General features: G+C 43.2%; 1 protein-coding gene across 2 annotated transcripts in view; it reads right to left on the bottom strand.

Annotated features, from left to right (window-relative positions):
* Window positions 1-2,393: 2,393 nt before the first annotated feature.
* The window catches only part of ASAP3 (ArfGAP with SH3 domain, ankyrin repeat and PH domain 3), a 70,526-nt gene continuing 51,176 nt past the window's right edge, over window positions 2,394-21,743 (bottom strand). For both annotated transcript variants that reach the window (XM_074218152.1, XM_074218153.1), the window contains exons 17-26: window positions 21,528-21,705; window positions 20,133-20,218; window positions 19,872-19,987; window positions 19,399-19,466; window positions 19,188-19,295; window positions 11,670-11,880; window positions 6,676-6,940; window positions 5,403-5,505; window positions 4,108-4,251; window positions 2,394-3,819 (exon numbers count right to left, since the gene is read on the bottom strand). In XM_074218152.1, coding sequence (XP_074074253.1) covers window positions 3,751-3,819; window positions 4,108-4,251; window positions 5,403-5,505; window positions 6,676-6,940; window positions 11,670-11,880; window positions 19,188-19,295; window positions 19,399-19,466; window positions 19,872-19,987; window positions 20,133-20,218; window positions 21,528-21,705 — 1,348 coding nt within the window. In that variant the 3' untranslated portion in view covers window positions 2,394-3,750. The remainder of the gene's footprint in view (window positions 3,820-4,107; window positions 4,252-5,402; window positions 5,506-6,675; window positions 6,941-11,669; window positions 11,881-19,187; window positions 19,296-19,398; window positions 19,467-19,871; window positions 19,988-20,132; window positions 20,219-21,527; window positions 21,706-21,743) is intronic.

The following is a 21,743-nucleotide window of genomic DNA, read 5'->3' as shown; positions in this document are numbered from 1 at the left end:
ACTCTCTCTCTCTCTCTCTCTCTCTCTCTCTCTCTCTCTCTCTCCTGATTCTAGGGGTCTAGGATACAAAGACACCCCACTGATTCTAGGGTCCAGAATATCTTCTTACCCCTGATTCTAGGAGTCCAGTATAGACATACACACACACACACGCACACAACACTGATTCTAGGGTCCAGGATACACACAGGCACACAGACACATCACTCTTATTCTAATCTAACACTATTTTTCCAGTTGAAAATGAGCCCACCGTTTCGGAAATGCTGCTTACATCCAGAGCAAAGCACACTGTATTCACTTTTGAAGACTTCTTTAATGATTTTTTCTTTTTAATGACCCCCCCTCATTCTGATTCTTCTTTCACAACATGACTAATATGAAAACATATTAAACACAATTGTACTTGCACAAACTATATCAGATTGTTCACTGCCATGAGGAGGAGGCAATAGAGGGTGTTAGGAAAAATATGGAACTTAAATGCTGGCAAGCAGAGGACTATCTTGTAATTGGGGAAAAAAAATAAAAAAAAGAAAGAAAAAAATGAGGTCTAGTGGAGGAAGGAGGATTAGAACCCAGATTCTCCACTCTAAATGTACCTCTCTTTCCTAATGCACCAGGGACCCCCCTCCCCAGCACTATGGGAATTACAATTGTTCATCTTTCATTTTTTAAACTTTTTGCACAATCATCCTGTGAACTGGGTATTCCACTGACTGTGAACTTTTTGTAGAGCTTAGATAACCTGTGGATCTAGTCTACATGCCCTTCCTCCATTTTAAGATATTAGGCACCACAAGCTATACCCTAGGTCATATCATTATTGATCATGGGAGATCCAATTCTGTTTTTTAGGTTTGCTTTTGTTTAGGTTTTTGCAAGTCAAACCAGGTTAAGTGGCTTGCCCAAGGCCACACAGCTAGGAAATTATTAAGTGTCTGAGGCTGGATTTGAACTCAGGTACTCCTGACTCCAGGGCTGGTGCTCTATCCACTGAGCCACCTAGCCACCCCAAGGTAGATCCAATTCCGCCAGGCTATCTACCACTCTGGGCAGAGGACTTGTGGAATTGGAAGTCACTTTCCCAAACTTTGGCCTAAGGAGGGGTAGGAGGTTAATGTGAGAGAGGGCTAGGATGGGAATCAGGAAAATGGGTTCACTAACTTTGCACCATGTTATTTGTAGGACCTTAGGCTAATCACCTCCCTGGCTTTAGTTAAACAGACCATTAGACCTGATGATCTCTATGGAAATGGGTGAATGATGTCAAAGGAACTGGGGCTAGCTCCACCCTTTGGGGAGACATGCCCTAGTGAGAGTGAATAGAGGGACTCCAGAAAGGCCCACTTCTTTGCTGTCTCTTGTTACATCCCTTAATTATAAGTTGATCTAGAAGAGGCATCCTGGTAGACCCTGAGGAGATCCATTTTAGGAGTGGTTGTTCAAGATTTCTAAAGGGAACAAAAGCACCGTGTTTTCCTTTATTTAGGTCTTTCTCTATACTTAACTTAGACTCCTCCTACACAGAACTACAATAAAATGTTAGAACTAGAAGGGCTCAGAATCTAGATTATGATAGCCAACACAGATTTTGGAGCTTAGAATAAGAAAAGACAGAACTGGGAAGGATCTTAGAACACAAAATATTAAGAGATGGAAAGGAAGTTAGGACCTAGAATGTCAAGAGCTGGGAAGAACCTTAGAACCCATGTCAGAGCTGGGAGGGTACTTAGAATATAGAAAGTAAGAGCTGGGAGGGTCCTTAGAACACAGAACGTCAGAACTGGGAGGAGCCTTAGAACATAAGATGTCAGAGCTGGGAGGGTCCTTAGAATATAGAATTAGAAGGAGCATTAGAACAAAGAATGTCAGAACTAAGAAAAAACTTAGAACATAGCATGTCAGAACTGGGATGGCCCTAGAAGACAATGTTAGAACTGGGAGGGTCCTTGGAACACAGGATGTTTGGAGCTGGAAGGGGTCTTAGAGCATAAACAAAAGCACTTTGGGGTCTTATTTTTAAGAGTTGTAAAGGGGGTGTCTTTAGACAAAAAATTTGAGAACCACTTCCTTAGGCAATAAACTATCAGAACTGAAAATCATTTTAGATCACACAATGTTAGAGGTAGAGGTGACTTTACAGACCATCCAGTTTATAATTTCCTCTACTGTAAATTTCCTCATCTCTAAATAAATTCCAGAAAAAAGTCTTTTGTCCTAAGTCACACACCCAGGTAAAGTCAGGGTCTAGGAATCTCTGAGCTTGTGTCTCCACACACCAATGCCTCTTCCCCCCCTCTCTCCATCATTGTTAGAAAAGGGGTTTCCAACATCCACAAGCACAGATAGCTCACTATAGATATCAGTGATAACAAATGAAATTACCACAATTTACTAAAAATAATAATGATAAATCCTTTATTCAAAATCGGTAAAACAAAAAGACTGAGATGAACAACATAAGAGAGTACCCCAATCTTCCCAGAACCAAGGAGCCAGACACATCTGCAAGAGAAACTGGTACAATGACCTAGGCCCCTACATAGCATTCACTCTCCCCTAACAGAAGGGTGCCATCCCAAACAAGATTCCCTTCTATCTTTTGTTCCCCCTTTTTGGGAGTATCTGAATGTGCATTGAGAGCTCTGGGAGAAGCCTTTTAAGATCACAGAGGAATTCTCATGGTATAGAATTACTGGACTCTGGGATAGACCTTAAGGAGAAGTCTTTTTTTTTTAAATTTTATTTGTGTGTGGGGGGACAAAACCCTGCCAAGATGCTTCTGAATTCATTGTCTTACTACCCTCAGGGTCACAGTATACTCCTTTCCTTTTTTCCCTCCTCCCATTGGGGAAATCAGAAGAGGGAGAAGAGGGGAGTCAGAGAAGGGCTACCCACATTTCCCTACTTCCCCTTTCCCTCTTCCCCTTTCTTCTTTTCCTTGACCTGACACTGGGAGAACATCTTCCAGTTTTCTACTTTGAAGGACAGTCCTCCTATCTGGTAAACCCAATCCTGTTCCTTTTTCTCCCCTTCAGTTGCCCTGTCCCATGGCTAGGGTTTGAGGACCAGCCCCTGAGACAGCCCAGCATGAATAATCTCTGAGCCCAGAGGTTTCTCCCTTGGGCCTGATGGAAAAGACAATCCTTACTTTCTGGACACTGTAAGTTTTCCTAGGTAAAACGAGAGCAAAGATTGATTCCTATGTAAAGTCTGGCACAAATAAAGGGATAGGGAAATGTTTGTTACATGAATAAATGATGGGGAAAATGTAGCCCAGTCCTTAGAAAAGCACCCTCCCATTTGATGGGGGTAGATGTGGTCCTTGTCTTGGGGGAAGGGGACTGGGGTAGAAAATCAGTTTTTAGTCCATTAGGTGAGTATCCAGCATAGCAAGTTCCAAGGCCTATCCTTGAATTCACCTCCAGAGTCAAGGTGGGCAAAAAAAAATAGCCAAGACTAGCCTCTCAGCTGGGACTGCCACACTGGGGAAAATGTTGAAACAGAAATAGTGACTCAAGGATGGGAGGGTCCAGGACACAGTTGGAAAGTCAACCCAATCCTTCCCAATATCCCCTCCCCACTTGCCACTGCCTCAGAATGACCCCCAAGGTTAAGTGAGTCCTGTGCCAGAATATGGTGAGCAAGCCAGCCCCTGGATCCCCGACCCTCTGAAGTCATGCTCTAGTTCACCCTACTTTGATGGGATGACACAGGCCCAACCCACGCAGGGTATCGGGGGTAGGGTCAGTCTTGTTTCATGGAACTGGCCAAGAGGAATCCAACTTTGGTGCCATCGACTTCAGTAACGCCATCCTGGGAAGAGGCAATGTTGATGAACCAAGGCTACAGCTCCCTGCCGCCCACCTCCCAAGCTCAGTGGTTTCTGATAGTCACTGTGGATCCAGAAGCCAGGAGAGTAAACTGGCCCCCCCAGCCACCCCTGCTCTCTCTAGTTCACATACAGAACCAGGAATCTCTCCCAGAGTTCTGGGAGAATCCCTTTTCAGCCTGTAAAGCTCCCTTGGAGCTCCAACTTGGGGTGTTCTGAGGTTCTGGCTCACTCCCCTTCTCTCTGTTCCCAGGTCATTAAACATGGCTTACCCAGCTCTGTTCATCTTCCGCATATGGAGCCACATTCACTTCCCCCTGGGAAAAGGTGGGAGGGGATCGAGTGTCCTCAATTCGGCCGTCTGTCAGAGACTTGGTTCTTTTTGATTTCCCCTGGGGCTGACTGGGAAGGGGGATCTGTATATGTGAGGAAAGACGGGGTTGGTAAGAGTTCCCAGAGCAGATCCTATCCTTATTGATGAGGGAGAAGTGTGAAGCTTGGGGATGGAAGAAACCAGGTCTTTCCCACCCTCCGATTCCCAGCCCGACATCACTATCATCAATAGCCATGCCAGAACCTGAATCCCACATCCCCAACACTCTTTAAGACCTCGGGCCCAACTCTAAAAATGCTTGTTCCTCCATCACACCCATGCCCTCCCCTGTTTTTTCTCTCTCTCTCTTTTTTTTTTTTTTGCAAGGCAATGGGGTTAAGTGACTTGCCTAATTACCACACAGCTAGGTAATTATTAAATGTCTGAGACCAGATTTGAACTCAGGTACTCCTGACTCTCGAGCTGGTGCTGTATCCACTGCGCCACCTAGCTGCCCCCCCCAATCTCTTAAAACTGTAAGTCCTACTTCCATCATTCTATCCTTAGTCCAGAAACAAAATGACAGAATTTTAGATTTGGAAAAACATTAACAGCTAACATTTCTCTACCCCTTTAAGGCTTGCGTTTCATCCTCATTGTGAAGTATGTGCTTATGATAGCCTTGTTTTACTCATGGGGAAACTGAGACTCAGCGTAGTTAGCTTGCCCAGGAAATTGTCTGAGGCAGATCCAGGGCTTGATACATTTTATTAAGGTGCCTCTCATGGAACAGATCTCATTGTTCACCTAGTCCAACCCTCAGCCCCCAAAGAATCCCCACTGCAACACCCACAAGAGATGCCCTCCCTCCCACAGCAGCCCAGTCCACATAGGGATAGTCCTCATTGTATGAAGTCTTTCCTTGGGTCAATCCTATTCTTTGCTCCTGAGGGTATCTTCTCTACCCCATATCTCTTCAAGAGATCCTCTCACTTGATGGAGAATCAGAGCCCTTTGCCATCTCAATTTACTTGAGGAAGCTCACCACTCTACCACTGCCCTTCCTAAACTGTGGTACTTGGACCTAAAACAACAAACAGTTTAGCCTCAAATACCAAATTTTCACTCTGATTCCTGACTTCACACCCCCAACAACTGGACAACACTCCCTGGCTCATTTCAATTTCTGTCCCTCCCATGCTCATCCCCTCTACCTTGCTCCCCCCCCAAAAAAAATTTATCTAGGAATCATACCGATACGGCTCTTCTGGCCGCAGGCCCAGGGGGCAGCTGCCTGCCTGCAGGGGTGTCTTCCAAACCTCGACCGCTTCGGCGATAGGACCGAGTGCTCTCTGAGCTAACAGATGAGAAGGGGCAGAAATGCAAGACCAGATCCCATAGAGTCACAATATGGGGATCAAGGGAAACAGAGGAACAGTTGAAGGGTAGGGGTTGGGGTTCATGAGAGAAGCCTGGGTCATAGCTTGGAGTGAACAGTCTCTAGTGACTAGAGTGAACATAGCCTTTAGCTAGGAATTCCTGGCAAAGGCAGAGAAGGAGACAAGTCCTCATGAGAAGGGAGGAGCTACGGTTGTCCTGTGACATCTGATCCGTGGAAACAGGAGAAGGAGGCTACACATAGCCCTCCACTCCTCTTCTCTAGGGTCACTGGCTTTACAGTTAGAAGGGGCTTTAGAGGTTATCTAATCTAATGCACTTATTTTGCAGAAGAGGAAGCTGAGGCCCAGAGAAATGAAGTGAATGTGTCCAAAATATAAAAAGCATAAATAGTAGAGATAGAATTCAAATCTTTGGGTCTCCTGACTCCAAAAGTTTTTCCCAATACAACCCATGGTCTCTTTTTCTCATCACCCATTTAAACCCCCTCCAGTCTCTTTCCTATCATCTCCTCATGAGGTAATGTAGTATAATGTAGAGTGAAGGGAAACCTGAATTCAAATCCAGCCTCTGATTCCTATCTTTGACTTCTTGGAATTTCTTTTTCTTGCCTTCCTTCCTTTCTTTTTTCCCCCCGTTTTGGCAAGCAGGGTTATGTGACTTGCTCAGAGAGAAAGCATCTGGGACTGGATTTGAACTCAGGTCCTTCTGACCTCAGGGTCTGTGCTCTATTCACTGAGCTATCTAATTGCTCCAATCTCTGAATCTCTAATACTGGTAGTTTTCCCCTTCCCCGGTATAAGGTTCAAAGGAGGTCATTGGAAACCTCAAAACACTGTATGAATACCAAAGATCAATCTTTGGTGTTCCCCTTGGACCTTAGTTTCTCTGGAACTGTATTGACTATTAACCACCAGTTAAGAAGGAGAGAAAGTTAAGGACTTCCTTCCATCCAGGGGTTTGGACACTGGTGTCTCCTTGGAGCTGGACATCTAGACTTGTCCTCTAGTCTTCCCTCTAGGCAGGGATGATTAGGTAAATTAGAGAAATATTTTTCAGATTTTGTAATGGAAGTCCAGTGAAATTAAATGCCCAAGGTTACACTGTAAGTTAGTGGGTTCTCACCTACCTGAACCTGACTGGGGGGAGCTGCTCAGGAGAGGTGACCCCTGAGGGTGAGAGAGGATGAGTTGTCCCTGAGGGTTCCCAGAGGCTTTCTTCTGAGGAGGCCTCAGTCTGGCTTGGGACTCGAGAACCTGAGGAGCTACCGCTGGTTGGCCGGGCAAGAATGTTTTCTGTGGGGCTAGGGATGCTGGAGGTGGGTGAACCGAACACAGATGGAGATTCCAGGGATCCAGGTGGCTCAGAAACTGGGCTGAGAACTTCAGTACTATCTGCAATAATAATGATGAAGAAGAGGATGAGGATGATGTTATATATCCTTCAACAAACAGAATACTGTGACTCAATAGTAGAGTATCACCCCCCCCCAATGCCCTACTTCTTTTCTTGGCTATCACAACACCAAATGTTGGAAAAGATTAAACTGGCAGTAGTATAGACCCCAGTCTTATTTTCAGCCCAGCCCCAGATCCAGATGCAACCTGGCAACTGCTTCTAAGGATGCTGCATCCATGGCTACTGAAGACTTACAAAAGACAATTCCCACCACTAAAGTCCTTGACCCTGTCACATGGATCAACATCAGAACCTGGTACAATATTATCTAGGAAGTGGAACTAAGGAAGAGACACTATCACCCTCTGCTTTGCTGCTGCACCCTAAGAACATGGAGCCTTTCATTTGGAACCTCCTTCCTTTTGTCTCTCATTATTTGAGCTCCTCAAGAACAGGGTCCCTTTGGATAAATGGAATGAATGAGCATGAGGTTCAAATATGACAGTGAAGTTTCAAAACTGGGAGACAGACTTCTGACTCTAGATTTTCACCGCATCCTCCCAAGTGGGTACCTTTCCCCTCTTCTACCTTCTGACTCTTTTCAGCTTCCTTTGTGTGTGTTTTCTTCTGACTTAGAATGGAAGCTCTTTGAAAGTAGGTATTGTCTTTCTTTTTGCTTGTTTGTATTTCCAGGGGCTTACCACAGTGCCTTGTATGTAGTAAACACTTAATGAATGCTTATTGCCTTGTCCTGCCTAGTCCTTAAAACCTTTCTTGCTTGGATCAATTCATCTATCCAATTCTAGTCTCTCTCTCTCTCTCTCTCTCTCTCTCTCTCTCTCTCTCTCTCTCTCTCTCTGTATGTCTCTCCCTCACTGTGTCTCTGTCTCTTTGTCTCTCCCCCTCTCTGTCTCTCCCTCTGTCTGTCTCTGTTTCTGTCTCTGTCTCTCTCTCTCTTTCTCTCTCTCTCTCTCTCCTGAGCTTCAGGCCTACATCATGAATTGCCAATTGGATACTTTCACTTGGATGTCCCAGAAGCTTTTGACTCCACATGTGGAAAACAACTTTCTCCCATTCCTGCTCTGACAAAGTCACCATCTCTTCATCATCCAGCTTTTCAGTTTCATTCCCAGTCATTCTCATATGCAGTTACCAAAATCTGCCATTTCTGCCTTCTATATCTCATGTGGATAGCCCCTTCTTTCTATTCATATGGCCCCCACCCTCATTTGCCACTGTATCACTTCTTGATTGAATTGTTGCAATAGCCCATTGACCGATGCCCGTGCTTCAAGTCTTTCCCTACTCTAACTGCCACAGTACATGTCACTCCCCTACTCAATGGTTTCCTATTGATTTGACATTTAAAGCTCTTCTTATCTTTCCAATATTTTAACCTATGACTATCCTCTACATGCTCTAAGGACAGACCTATCAGTCTACTTTTGTCTCCTATCTACAGGTCTATCCTCAACTGTCGCCTATGTTTATCCCATTCTTATGCTGACCTTCACTTCTTAAAATTCCCAGTTTTCTTTAAAGGTTAGATTTAGGGCATCTTTCTGGTGGAGGTCTCTCCTGGTCCTCCTCATCTGTTAGGGCCTTTTCCCTCCAAGTTATGGGTTTTGCTTTTTTGTATGTGGGTCAATGGGGTTAAGTGACTTGTCTAAGGTCACACTGTTGGCTAAGTATCAAGTATCTGAGGTGGGATTTAAACTCAGGTCACTGACTCTAGGCTAGTGCACCACTTAGCATTCAAGCATTGCACCACTTAACTGCCCTAAGACAGGGGTTCTTAACAGTTTTTTTGTGCTGGATGAAGCATGGTGGAATGGGTCTGGGGTCAGAAAAAACAGAATTTAAATCTAGCCTCAGACACAATAGTTGTGTGACCCTGAGCAAGGGACTTCACTGCTGTCTACCTCAGTTTCCTCAGCAATAAAATGGGAATAGTAATAGCATCTGCCTCTCAAGGTTGTTAGGAGGATTAAATAAGAATATTTTTAAGTGCTTAACATTGGCTTAAAAGTGGCCTAAATAGTAGATGCTTAACACATGTTTCTTCCTATTCCCTCCCCTTTTTTCTCAAGGATCCCCTTGGTAATCTGATGATATGTATGGTCCCTTTCTCAGGAGACATTTGTTGCTTCTATTCACAATTGAAGGAGATTCCAGTTAGACAAAGTGATTAATATGTAAATATCTTAAACACAAAAATACATGCACAACTTTTACCAGACTGCTCACCATCATGGGGAGAGGGGACGAAAGGGAGAGTGGTAGAACTCCTAATGGGTCTATACCCTGAAAAAGGGTAAAAACATCACTTGTGCAAAAATATTCATAGCAGCCCTGTTTGTGGTGGCAAAGAAGTGGAAATCAAGTAAATGACCTTCAACTGGGGAATGGCTTAGCAAACTGTGATATATGGATGTCATGGAACACTATTATTCTATTAGAAACCAGGAAGGACGGGAATTCAGGGAAGCCTGGAGGGATTGGCATGAACTGATGCTGAGTGAGATGAGCAGAACCAGAAAAACACTGTACACCCTAACAGCACCATGGGGGTGATGATCAACCTTGATGGACTCACTCATTCCATCAGTGCAACAATCAGGGTCAATTTGGGGCTGTCTGCAATGGAGAATACCATCTGTATCCAGAGAAAGAGCTGTGGAGTTTGAACAAAGACCAAGGACTATTACCTTTAATTTAGAAAAAAAAAAATCTGATATCTTATTATCTGATCTTGCTATCTCTTTTACTTTATGTTTCTTCCTTAAGGATATGATTTCTCTCTCATCACATTCAATTTGGATCAATGTATACCATGGAAACAATGTCAAGACTGACAAATTGCCTTCTATGGGGTGTGGGGGAGGGAAGTGAGGTTAGGGGAAAAATTGTAAAACTCAAAATAAAGAATCTTATTGTAAGAAAAAAAAAAAGAAAACATGTAGCTCATACATTTGCAAATGGATGAATATTGAAAAACTACCATAGCATGTAATAGGAAAAAAAATAAAATTTCAATGGGAAAAATAGATTTCAGTTACAGGTTAATCAAAAAAGATATAATTTTGTTTCAATCCAATTTTTTTTTTTGGCCAGAGAATCAGAACTAGTAAATGTTAAGTCTGAGGTAGAATTGGAACTCAGGTTCTCCTTGACTCTAAGGCCAGTGTTCTATCCACTACACCACTTAGCTGCCTCTCCAATCCAATTTCACATATTCTCTGAAAACCATTCATGAGCCTCCCAAGTTAAAAATTCCTTCTTGAAGGTTACCTCATATCCATTTTTTCCAACATGTTCAACTTTTTTATTTTAATAAACTTATTTATTTATTTTTCCAACTATATGAAAAGATAGTTTTCAACATTTTTTTATGCTATGGTTTTGAATTCCACATTTTTTCCCCTCCTTCCCTTCTCTTCTGCCTCCTCTAGACAGAGAGTGATCTAATATAGATTATACAGGTATAATAACTAGGGTAAACATATCTCATATCTATTTTTGTATTTATACCTGTACAGGAACATCTTTTCTCACTAGTTAGAATGAAAGCTCCTTGAGGGCAGGGGCAATTCTGATTTTGCCTTTTATAGCAGTACTGTCCAGGCATGCTAGTACTTGATGGCTTATCTGGTCCTGGGGTTATCTCTGGTTCTATAACTCCTGATAATTGCTTCATTTTTTATGTGTATACTCAAACATTTAACCAAGTACTTTTGGAGGAAAAATTCTGATATCTTTATCATGTAAACTGTGTCCTTGAGCTGTCTCACTCAGTCCATTTCCATGAGGAAATTAGAGGAAGGACATGGATAAGTTGGAATATATCCTGAAGAGGCCAACCAGGATGAAAACAAGCCATGTGAGGACTGGCTGTAGGAAACAGGGAATGGTCGTCTTGGAGAAGGTTCAGGGAATATGACAGCTATCCATGTTCATGTTATCTGCAGGGCTTTTATATGGAGAAGAAGAATTACACTTGTTCTGTTTGGGTCCAAAGAGTAGAACCAGGAGAAACGAGGGACACTGCCAAGAGGTAGAGGAAGGTTTGGTGCAAGAAAAATTTCAGTGAAAAGGGCTACCTACATAAGCTGTGAGTTCCTGATTCTTGGAAGGTCTTTGAGCAAAAATGACAGCCCTCATCAAGGATGCTGGAGAGGGTGTGGGTTAGAATGAAGTCTCTTCTCAGATTTTAAATTTGTTAACTTTTAGATTTTGTTCATTATGCCAGAACATTGGTGATACTGCAGAGATGTATTTTGTAATGACTGGCTCCTATCAATGAAGTCACTTTTCTCCTGGTTGGAGGGTGGTTTACACAGGGGCTAGGACTAGAACTTATCAAGACTTGGCATTCCCCTTCCCCGAACGAATCTGTTGGGGGTGGGGGTAGCTCTGTATACAGCAGGCACCAAATATATGTTTGTTGGATTTGTATTGGTCTTTTCAAAGATGGAGATTAGAGAGCAGAGACTATGTCTTCTTACTTCAGTTCAACAAACATATATTGAGGACAAGAAAATGAAAATAACAAAAAACTTAAAATATCTCATTTTCTTATTAACCTCACAGATAGGTACACAGGATGGTCAGAAAATACTTATTAACAAGGGGGAAAAATCCAGAATTGCTCAAAGTCAAGAAATTACCAATCCCTTCCCAGGCATTCAGAAGAGCAGTGTTTTGGGAGCAAGAAAGAGGTCTTACCTCCACTTGCATATCCTATCCGACCTTGGGAAGTGGCCCGGGAAGGGCTTTTGATAGGGAGAGGGGGAGGGAGCTCTTCTGAGTGGCCTCTTCTGTTGCTGGCTTGGGTAGGGCCCAGGCTAACGATGGTCTCATAGGTCTTGTTGCTTATGTCCAGTCCTGTACATCCCCATCGGGGCCTAGCTGGGGCCGGGAGCTTGATAGGGCAGCGCTGTAAAGAAAAAAATCAGTGACCCACAGAATGACGAAGTTAGAGCTGATGTTAGAGTATGGATTGTCAGGGATAGTGCCTTAGAAGACAGGATATCAGAGTATAGAATGTCAGAGCTGGGAGGGCCCTTAGAACATGGTGTCAGAGTTGGGAGGGTCCTTAGAACACAGGATATCAGAGCTGGGAGGGTCCTTAGAACACGGTGTCAGAGTTGGGAGGGTCCGTAGAACATAGGATGTCAGAGCTGGGGGGGGGGCTTAGAACATGGAATGTCAGAGCTGGGAGGGCCCTTAGAACACAGAATGTCAGAGCTGGGAGGGTCCTTAGAACACGGTTTCAGAGTTGGGAGGGTCCTTAGAACATAGGATGTCAGAGCTAGGAGGGCCCTTAGAACACAGGGTGTCAGAGCTGGGGGGATCCTTAGAACATGGGATGTCAGAGCTGGGACAGTCCTTAAAACATAGGATGTCAGAGCTGGGAGGATCCTTAGAACCCAGGATGTCAGAGCTGGGAGGGTCTTTATAACACTGGATGTCAGAGATGGGAGGGTCCTTGGAACCTAGAATGGTAGAACTAGGAGGAACCTTAGAGCACAGGATATTAGAGCTGGAGGGGTCTTAGAACACAGGATGTAAGAGGTGGAGGGGGCTTAGAACACAGGATGTAAGAGGTGGAGGGGGCTTAGAACACAGGATGTTAGAGCTGGAGAGGCTTTGGACTCCAGAATGTCAAAGCTGGGAAAGTCATTAGAACACAGAATTTCAAAGCTGGGAGGACCCTTAGAATACAGATTGTCTTGGAAAACTGTTCATTCTCCATAATTTTGAACTCTACCCTTCCCCTCTGAACATAGTCTCCTGCCTTAACCTCCCTGAATCCTACTGCTTCACTCTTCAAACTGTTCTCATTCTCACCGAATCCCTTGCCCTCCACCCCTCCCATTTGCCTCCTGCCTCCCTCCCCTCACCCTGCCAGTGCTGACCTAGTTAACCAATTCTACCACGCAAGGCCCTTCTACCCTTGAATCCTTTTACCCTTTGTCCTTCTGCCAACAGCTCAATCCAGGGCCAGTCTGGCCACCTGCCTCCTCCATTTCTGTTCCCAAACAACTGGTCACAACTGGAGGAAATCACACAACCAGGCCACAGCAAATTCTCAAGAGCTAGTCTCATTTGGGTCCTTACTGTTAATATAACAATCTTTTTATTCTTCCCCAGTTGACTATCACACATATCAACTGCTTCTAACCTTCCCTCTAGAAGCATTCTCAACCACCCCTCTTGGAGGTTGACCTTACCTTTCTCTTAACTCAGAAAATTAAGGTGATTCATTGTGTGCACCCTCTCCCCTCCCCTATTCCAGACCTCAGAATCTCTGCCAAGTCTGCACCTCTCTCCTGCTCCTTCACCAAGATTAATCCTTCCCCTTGTACACATAAGCCATTCCCCTCCCTATCAGTTTCCTCAGTAGATCCCTGTGTCAGGGGTAGGGAACTCTTTTTTCTGTCAAAGGCTATTTGAATCTTTATATCATCATTTGATGCTATATTTGATCATACATTTAATTCACCCTTAAAAAACTCCTAGATTTATTGAATTTGAAGTCCTGCCTGTGGTTGCTGTGGCAGAACCAGACCATGGCCTTATAACAGCCCATGGGCTGGAGGTTCCCTGACCCCGCTGAATGGGCCATTTTTTCAGCTCTATCCCCATTCCAGCTCTCCTTTTTCTGCATGTGCTCCATTTGTCCAAATCCTCTTGAATATATACTAAACCAAATATATTTAGATATCATATCAACAATATAATATCCATATTCATGAAAAACTCATTGATGACCTCTCTTCTTTATCTATAATTCCTTTGGCATGGCTGAAAAACATTCTGAGGCTCCCTCTTCTGTTCCCACCAATCCTTGAAAAACTTTCACATAATTCTATGATACCCCTGGGCTATCATCCTATATCTTATCTTCATTTGGATGCTAAATTCTTAGGAATAGCTGCCTATATACACTGTCCATTTCCTCTTTGACCCTTTACATTCTGGCTTTGATCCCATCACTGGACTTGAACTGGAGCAGTGAATTGATCTTTCATCTGTTAAACAAAGTGGACTTTACTTAGTCCTCATCTTCCTTAGCCTCTCTGGAGCTTTTGAGATGGTTAACCCCTTCCTTCTGGTTATCTTATTCTTTTGATTCTAGGACAGGGCTCTTCATCTACTCATCTGATAACTCCTTTGCTATTTTTTTTAATTGGATCATTATCTATCTTCCACCCCTCATCCTTGTTCTTCTTTTCTCTCATTCAGTTCTCTCCCTCAGTGATCTCATCTGCTTCAGAATCAAAGAACCACAAAATCCAAGAATTGGAAGGGATATCATTGGCCACAAAGGCCAACCCAAATCAAAAAAGAATTCCTACTAAAACATCTTTTTCTAGTGGTTATTTGGACTCTCCTGGAAAACCTCTAATGAGAGGGAGTTCCTTCCTCAAGAAAGTCTATTCTATACAGTGAGCTATGACAACTCTGAAGGATTTATGACAAAGAATGCTATATCCATCCCAGAGAAAGTTGATGGTGTCTGCATATAGATTTAAGTAGATTTTCTTTTTCTTGAGGTTTCTTTTTTTTGGGGGGGTCTATGTTTTCTTTCATAACATGACTATGAGAGAAATGTTTTGCATAACTACACATTTATAATCTATAACAAATTGCTTCTTTCTCAATAAGGAGTGGGGTGGGGAGGGAGGGAGAGAATGTGAAAATCAAAGTTTTAAAAATGAATGCTAAAAATTGTTTTTTACATGTAACTGGGGAAAAATAAAACACTAAATTTAAAAAAGCCCATTCTACTTTGGGATAGCTTAATTTAAGAAGTTTCCCCCTCATATTAGGAGTTCAATTATCCCTTTCACATCAGGGGTACCCCAGTGATCTAGAAAATTCAAGTAAAAAATTTTGGGTCTTACTTTGTACAAGAAAAGGAGTATGAATTTTTTCTTTTATTTTATGGGGGAGTTACAATGCCTTATGGTAAATTTTGAGTTATGTATTTGGTCAAAGGTTCAATGTCATCTGCTGACCTTTAAGGTTATTATTGTCTGAAATTTCTGCAAATGTTCTCCAAAATTTCCATTTACTTTCTCATGCTGATTGGCAATATGTCAAAACGAAGATGAGGAAAATTGAGATGTAGAATGGATAACTGTAATTTTGTCTCTTCATTAGCTTCATTTCCTCCTAAATCTATTTGCGGCCTCAATTTTTAATTTTCATAAGCTCTCTGTCATATTTAAAACTATTGATCACTCTTTCTGCCTGTCTACTCTTCTCTCTGAATTTTTGTGATGCTATTCTGCCCTTATCTGTCTGACCATTACTTCTCTATCACCTTTGTTGGCTCATGGTCTCTATCACAACTCCTTAATTGTGAGTTTTCCAAAAAGTTCCATCCTGGGTCCTCCTCTCTCCTATTTACAGTCAGACTCAGGGATCTCATTAGTTCTCATGCATTTATTCTATTATAATCTCTATACAGATGATTTACGGATCAATATATTTAGCTCTGATCTTGTCCTGGAGTTTCAAGTCTGCATCCCCAGTTGCCTATTAACTATTTCAAACTGGATGTCTCTGAGACATCTCAATCCAACATGTTCAAAAGAAAAGTCATTCTCTTTCCCCTCAATTCCATCTTCTACTAAATTTTCCTATTTTTCTTGAAGGTACCACCTTTCTTTTGGCTTCCTAGATTTGTAATCTCATTATTATCCTCCTCAACTTCTGAAGGTTCCTCATCTCATATATCCAATCAATTACCAAATCTTGCCTTTTCTATATCCACAACATTTTCCCCCTCTTACTCACATAGTTATCACTGTAGTTAAGGTTTACATTATCTCTTGCTTCATAATTGGTCTCCTCCAGTTGAGGTGCCAAAGTGATTTTTCCAAAAGGGCAAACAGACCATGTCACTCCCTCATTCAATAAATACCAATGTCTTCCTATTGCCTCTAGGATCCAATAAATATTACTCTGTTCATCTTCTAAAGCTCCAACTTATCTCATCAGTTTTACTGTACATTACTTGCCTTCCGATATTCCACAATTCTCTTTGTTCCTCACACACAGCATTCCATCTCTTTTTCCCATGATTTTTTACTGGTTATCCCTCTCATCAGGAATGTATTTCCTCCTTACATCTTCCTTGTAGAACCTCTCACTTCCTTCCAGGTTCAGCTTAAGTATTTTGCCCATAAAGCTTTCTCTGATCTCTTATTCTTATCTCATCTCCCTCCTCTTTGGGGACACTCCAGATATGAGTCCAACAGAAAACCTTGTGTTTATTTGGTATTTTACTGTATAGGCAAAAGTAACAGGAATTAAAGAGGGGATTCACAAAACTCTCCTCCCTAATCCTGGCTGCTTTGCCCCTTTGGGATAAGGAGACTCCTGGTTGCTTCTAGTTGGTCATAAGGAGAACTCTGAGTGGGCTGCCATAGAGTTTAGACATAAGGAAGCATCTCCTTACTAGTTACGGAACAGGAAACTCTAGAACTGGAAGGACCTTAGAAATCATTGAGTCCAACCTCCTTATTTTACAGATGAGGGAACTTGGGCAGAGAGGGGTGACCTGTCCAGGGTCCCTTTCTAATAAATGGCAAAGGCCAGATTTCAACCCCTCTTCCTGACTTTAATTTGAGATCTCTCCACACTATGCCACCAAGCTGCCATAAAAAGCCAATGATTCAGTGGACCTTTAAAAAAGGAATGACTTCACCCTGTTGCTCTTCTTCCTTGGACTCACCATGTGACAAATACCTCTCCCATGAGGGGTGGGAGGAGGGGCTGCGTTTCTCTCCCCTCCCCCTTCAGCAGCAGAAATAGCCAACTGCTGAGCACGTGGTGGCTAAAGTCCATCAGTTGCCAAGTCAAGCTTGAGTCTGGGTTTGAAGGCTGGGGGCGGGGGGTGTTTCTTCTATATTACTTCTTTCCTAATCTCAAATGAACCTCAGGATCAATTCCAAGATGTTACAAAATTTGGCATGGTCTTGTGAATTCAAAAAAATGTCAAGATACTGAGTACTATGTTTGGAGGAGGCAAAATTAGGAATCTCTGGCAACTTCTTTGGTGCTTTTGGGGCAGAATCCCAAGAAGAGGATGAGCCCAAATTCTGACTGGCTTGTTAGAAGACACATACCAAGAAAGGGAGAGTGAAGAGCCAAAATGAAATATAAAATGCCTACCTAGTCATATTGTTTTTTTGCAAGGCAATGGGGTTAAATGACTTGCGCAGGGTCACATAGCTAGGTAATTATTAAGTGTCTGAGGTTGAATTTGAACTCAAGTCCTCCTGACTCTAGGGTTGGTACTCTGTCCACTGTGCCACCTAATTGCCCCAGTCATATTGTTTCAATGAGGTTTTCTGGGAATAGCATTCCTAAATGAGGGCAATTGGGTGGTATAGTGGTTAGAATCATGACCATGGAGTCAGGACAAACTGAATTCAAATTTGGCCTCAAACTCTTTCTAACCGTGTGATCCTGGACAAATTGCTTAACCCCAATTCCCTCAGTTTCTTCATCTGTAAAATGAGCAAACCACTCTGATATCTTTGTCAGGAAAACCCCAAATGGGATCACAAAGAGTCAGACATGACTTATCAACTAAACAATAACAATCAGTAATCCTGGGGAAATGCCTCATTATTCAGGTGAAGTTTCTACAGATTCTCCTATGGTCCCTTGGAATCCTGACTGTCCTTCTCTCCAGCTTAAAACTATAGTGTTGGGCAGTTAGGTAGCGCAGTAGTAGATAGAGTGCCGGCCCTGGAGTCAGGAGGACCTGAATTCAAATTCAGCCTCAGACACTTTATAATTACCTAGCTGTGTGACCTTTGGCAAGTCACTTAACCCCATTGCCTTAGATAAAAAAAAATTTTTTTAAACTATAGTGTCTAGGTCTTAAAAGACTCCAGATATGCTCTGATGAAGGCATAGTATCTGATGGATTTAAGCATCTCCAAGATAATGACTTTCCCTGATTCCTACTATCTAATCAGTTGGCAAATCCTGTCAGTTCTACCTGGGCCAGAGATCTTTCCTTCTTCCCCTTCTCTCTTTTCACAGCTACTACCTCTCAGATTTCCTTGTCTGCTCTCTCTCTCTCTCTTTTTGTTGTTTTTGGGTTTTTTTTTTTTGCAAGGGAATGGGGTTAAATGACTTGCCCAGGATCACACAGCTAAGTAAATATTAAGTGTCTGAATCTGGATTTGAACTTGGGTCCTCCTGACTCTAGGGCTGGTGCTGTATACACTGGGCCCCCTAGCTGCCCTTCCTTGTCCTCTCTTGCATACATGAGAATGTCAAACTCTAATAGTGAAGGGGGCCACTAATCTGTAATAAGAATTCTTTTTTAAAATTAATATACCAACATATTAAAATTTTAATGTGGTTAATTTTAATTTTAACTTCATTTTAATGTGATTTAGGTTGCCCCTAGGAGTATTCTGGGCCCATTTTTGAGAGTTTTCTAAGTGATCTCCATGATTCCTGAGTTTTCCCTTCTAGTCTATCCTTCATATAACTACAAAAATAACATTTCTAAAGCACCTACCATCGATGGCTCCAAAAACTTCCACAGTTCCTTTTGCATGGATGCTAAAAATAAAAAGTCCACGCCCTGGCATTTAAAGCCCTCCGCCATCTGGCTGCACCCTCCAGACTTGGTGAGATCTGTCCTCCATTCTCTTTAACACTGTGACCCCAACCCTCTGCTGCTTCCTGGCTTGGGGGGATGATTTCTGAACCCCTCATCTTTGACTGAAGGTCAGGAGAAACGGAAAGGAGGGTAGAGAAGAAGGAGGAAATAAGGCACAAAGAAAGATGACTTTGGAGATTGGGGGGGGGGGAGTGAGGAGAAGCTTTGGGAGAAGAGAAGAAGGCATGGAGACCATCAATGGGAAGAGGAAAAAAATCTGAGGTCTCGAGTCAACTAGCCAGACCCATGAAGTCTTCTCATAGAGAAGGAGTCTGCTTTTGCCAAGATTAAAAGGATAACTATGAAAAAAAAAAAACACAGCAAGAGAGCAGGTCTGTTGCACAGTTCTCTGGTTGGGACCCTGTCCCAACTTGACTGTCTTGTCCAGGTAGCTGTAAGCCAAAGCCTCCTTTCTCTTAATATTGACCAACTGGAGGCAGAAGGCTGAACAAGATGAATTCATCCAAACCCATTCCTTTTGTAATTTCCAAGACCCAGTGATACAAGGGGCTCAGAAAGTCATTGGTGGGGAACAGGCTCACCTTATCTTCATCTTCCTCCTCACTCTCAGATCCAGGGTCTGTGGAAACTCCCCAGGGATAGTCTATGTGGAACGGAAGGATGAGAGTCCCAGTCTGGGCTTGTTCCAACTGCCACCAGAACAGAAGAGAAAGAGGTGGGTAGTCAGTGATAAAGCCAGGAATGGTCCTGGACCACCCCCACCAGTCCCAGACTCTTGAAGCCCTCGCTCACCAGGTCCTCACACTCCTTGTGTTTGTTCTTCCGAGCCACTTCTAGGGCAGTGTCACCAGTGTCATTCACTGTGGGAAGGTCACAGACCATTATACCACTACCACCACAACTGCCTATTTAAGGTTTAATTAATTTATTTATTTACAACCTGTAATTTTCTTAAGGTATCAAAGGCAAGGCTTGATCTCATTCTTTCCCACAAGGTCAGACTTTTATCTATTATATCATGATGCCTTGTGGGCCCCATTTTCCACATGAGGAACCAGCGACTCACAAAGGTTAAGTAACTTGTTTGACATCACACAGTAAGGGTCAAAGCTGGGACTTTAACCCCAAATCTTTAATAACAAGTCTTGAGAGGGCAGAGAGCCCCAGGGAACCATCCTCTACTTCCCTTCTGTCTCCTCCCAAAGGATGAGGGGGAATGCATGGAGGCCGGACTTCTACTCCACACCTAGTGGCCGAAGCCTCACCTACACCCACAGAGGCTCTCCCTTTGAGCAGCAGCTTGAGGCAGTCAGGTTGGTTGTGCAGGGCCCCAAGGTGCAGAGCTGTGTTCCCGTCCAGGGCCTTGGCATCCACATGGCCTCTGAGAGGGGAAGGTGGGTAAGAGTGAGGAAGGGGGTAAGTACCAAGAAGAGGAGGGAGGGGAGGAAGGAAGATTACTGAAGAAAGGCAGGAGGGAGGATCAAAAGTGGGAAGAGTTAAGGAGGAGGGAAGGGATCACTTCTCACCCATTCTGGATGATGAAATCCACCAGGGGCAGGGAGGTCTGGTCAGCAAGGCGGATGGCCAAGTGCAAGGCCAGCTCCCCAGAAATCTAAAGACACCATTCACACCTGTGAGCCCTCTTACCTCAACTCCTCCCACCTCCTCCAGCCCCATCTAGTTGTTGGGAAATGCTGACCTTTGGGGTCAAGTTTGAAAAGTCAAATGTAGGTTTCTGTTGGGAAGGGGGCAGCATTTCCCTGGGATTGAAAAAGGGAGTCCCAGCTATCAGGTTCAGCTCTTCTACCTCTCCAAAGCATTAATATTCTGTTTAAGATTTCTTCCAGCTCTACTATTCTATAATCTAAGGCTTCTCCCATCTCTGGAAAGCTATATTCTAACATTCTAAGCTTAGACTTTCTAGCTCTAAGCACTGACATTCTGTTTTCAAAGGGTCCTCCCAGCTCTGCCATTCATTTTTCTAAGGTTCCTTCAGCTCTGACATCCTGTGTTCTAAGGGTCCTCCCAGTTCTGATATCCTGTGTTCTAGAGCCCCTCCCAATTCTGACCCTCTATGTTCTATGTCTGACATTACCTGTTCTAAGCACCCTCCTTAGTTTCCAGTATCCTGGGAACAGTAGTATCCTATGTTCAAACTGCTATCTATTCAATATTTCCTCATACTCAGTTCTCAGCCCTCTTCTCCATTCTCTTTTTCCTTCCTCTGGAAGATCTCCAAGCTTGGGGTTCACTTAGCATTTATATATATATATATATATATATATATATATATATATATATATATATATATATATATATATATATGAAACTTGAATCCATATTTTCAGTGATAATCTCTTCCCAAATGTCCTGAATTTTCACCCCTTTTGTAAAGGTAACCACCTGAAACTCCTACCTATACCTCAAACTCAGCCTGTCCGAAACTACCCTCATCAATGACGATCAGAACCCAGATCTTAAATTCTGACTTCCTCATTTCAGTGAATAGTAGCCTCCTCATCGCATTGGCCCAGGCTGGATGAACTGTTTCTTTTCCCGATATCCAGATGGCTACAATCTCTCCCACAAACTCTCCACTCAGGTTATACTGGTTTTCTCAATATCCTGAGAATCATCCCTTTCCTTTTTACTTCCATACAGGTTGTTCCTGCATCTCAAAGTTTTCTCCATCCTCCAAGGTTCAGTCCAAATCCTGTTTCCTCCCCCAAACCTTCTAAGACTACTCCAGACCTTCCTCTGTACCGGGCTATCTAAATAATGATGACTTGGGTCACTTCACTATTCATCTGTTTTCTCAGACATGGAATGAGGTCATATCTTGGGGTGAGAAAGAATTAGGGATGGTCACTGGATGATCCCTGGACCAAAGGGGAAAGCTAGAAGTAGGAAGAGGGTCTTACCTGCCCATCTGGCCGAGGCAGTGGCTGCCCAAAATCCAGGCCATTGGCAAATGCTTCCAGTACAGTTGGAAGGTCCCGGTTGCAGATCGCAGTCCAAAGTCTGTGGGGCTCAAACCCACCTCGGCGAGCAAATCTATGTTCTACATACTTGGCAACAATATAGTTTCTTCGGGTGCTCCTGCAAGAGACAATTCCCCACCCCAGGAATTTTAGACC

This window comes from Macrotis lagotis, chromosome 1, assembly GCF_037893015.1.
Source record: "Macrotis lagotis isolate mMagLag1 chromosome 1, bilby.v1.9.chrom.fasta, whole genome shotgun sequence".
NCBI lineage: Eukaryota > Metazoa > Chordata > Mammalia > Peramelemorphia > Peramelidae > Macrotis > Macrotis lagotis.
The sequence above is the reverse complement of the archived record's forward strand: the minus strand, read 5'-3'. Positions and strand labels throughout refer to the sequence as shown.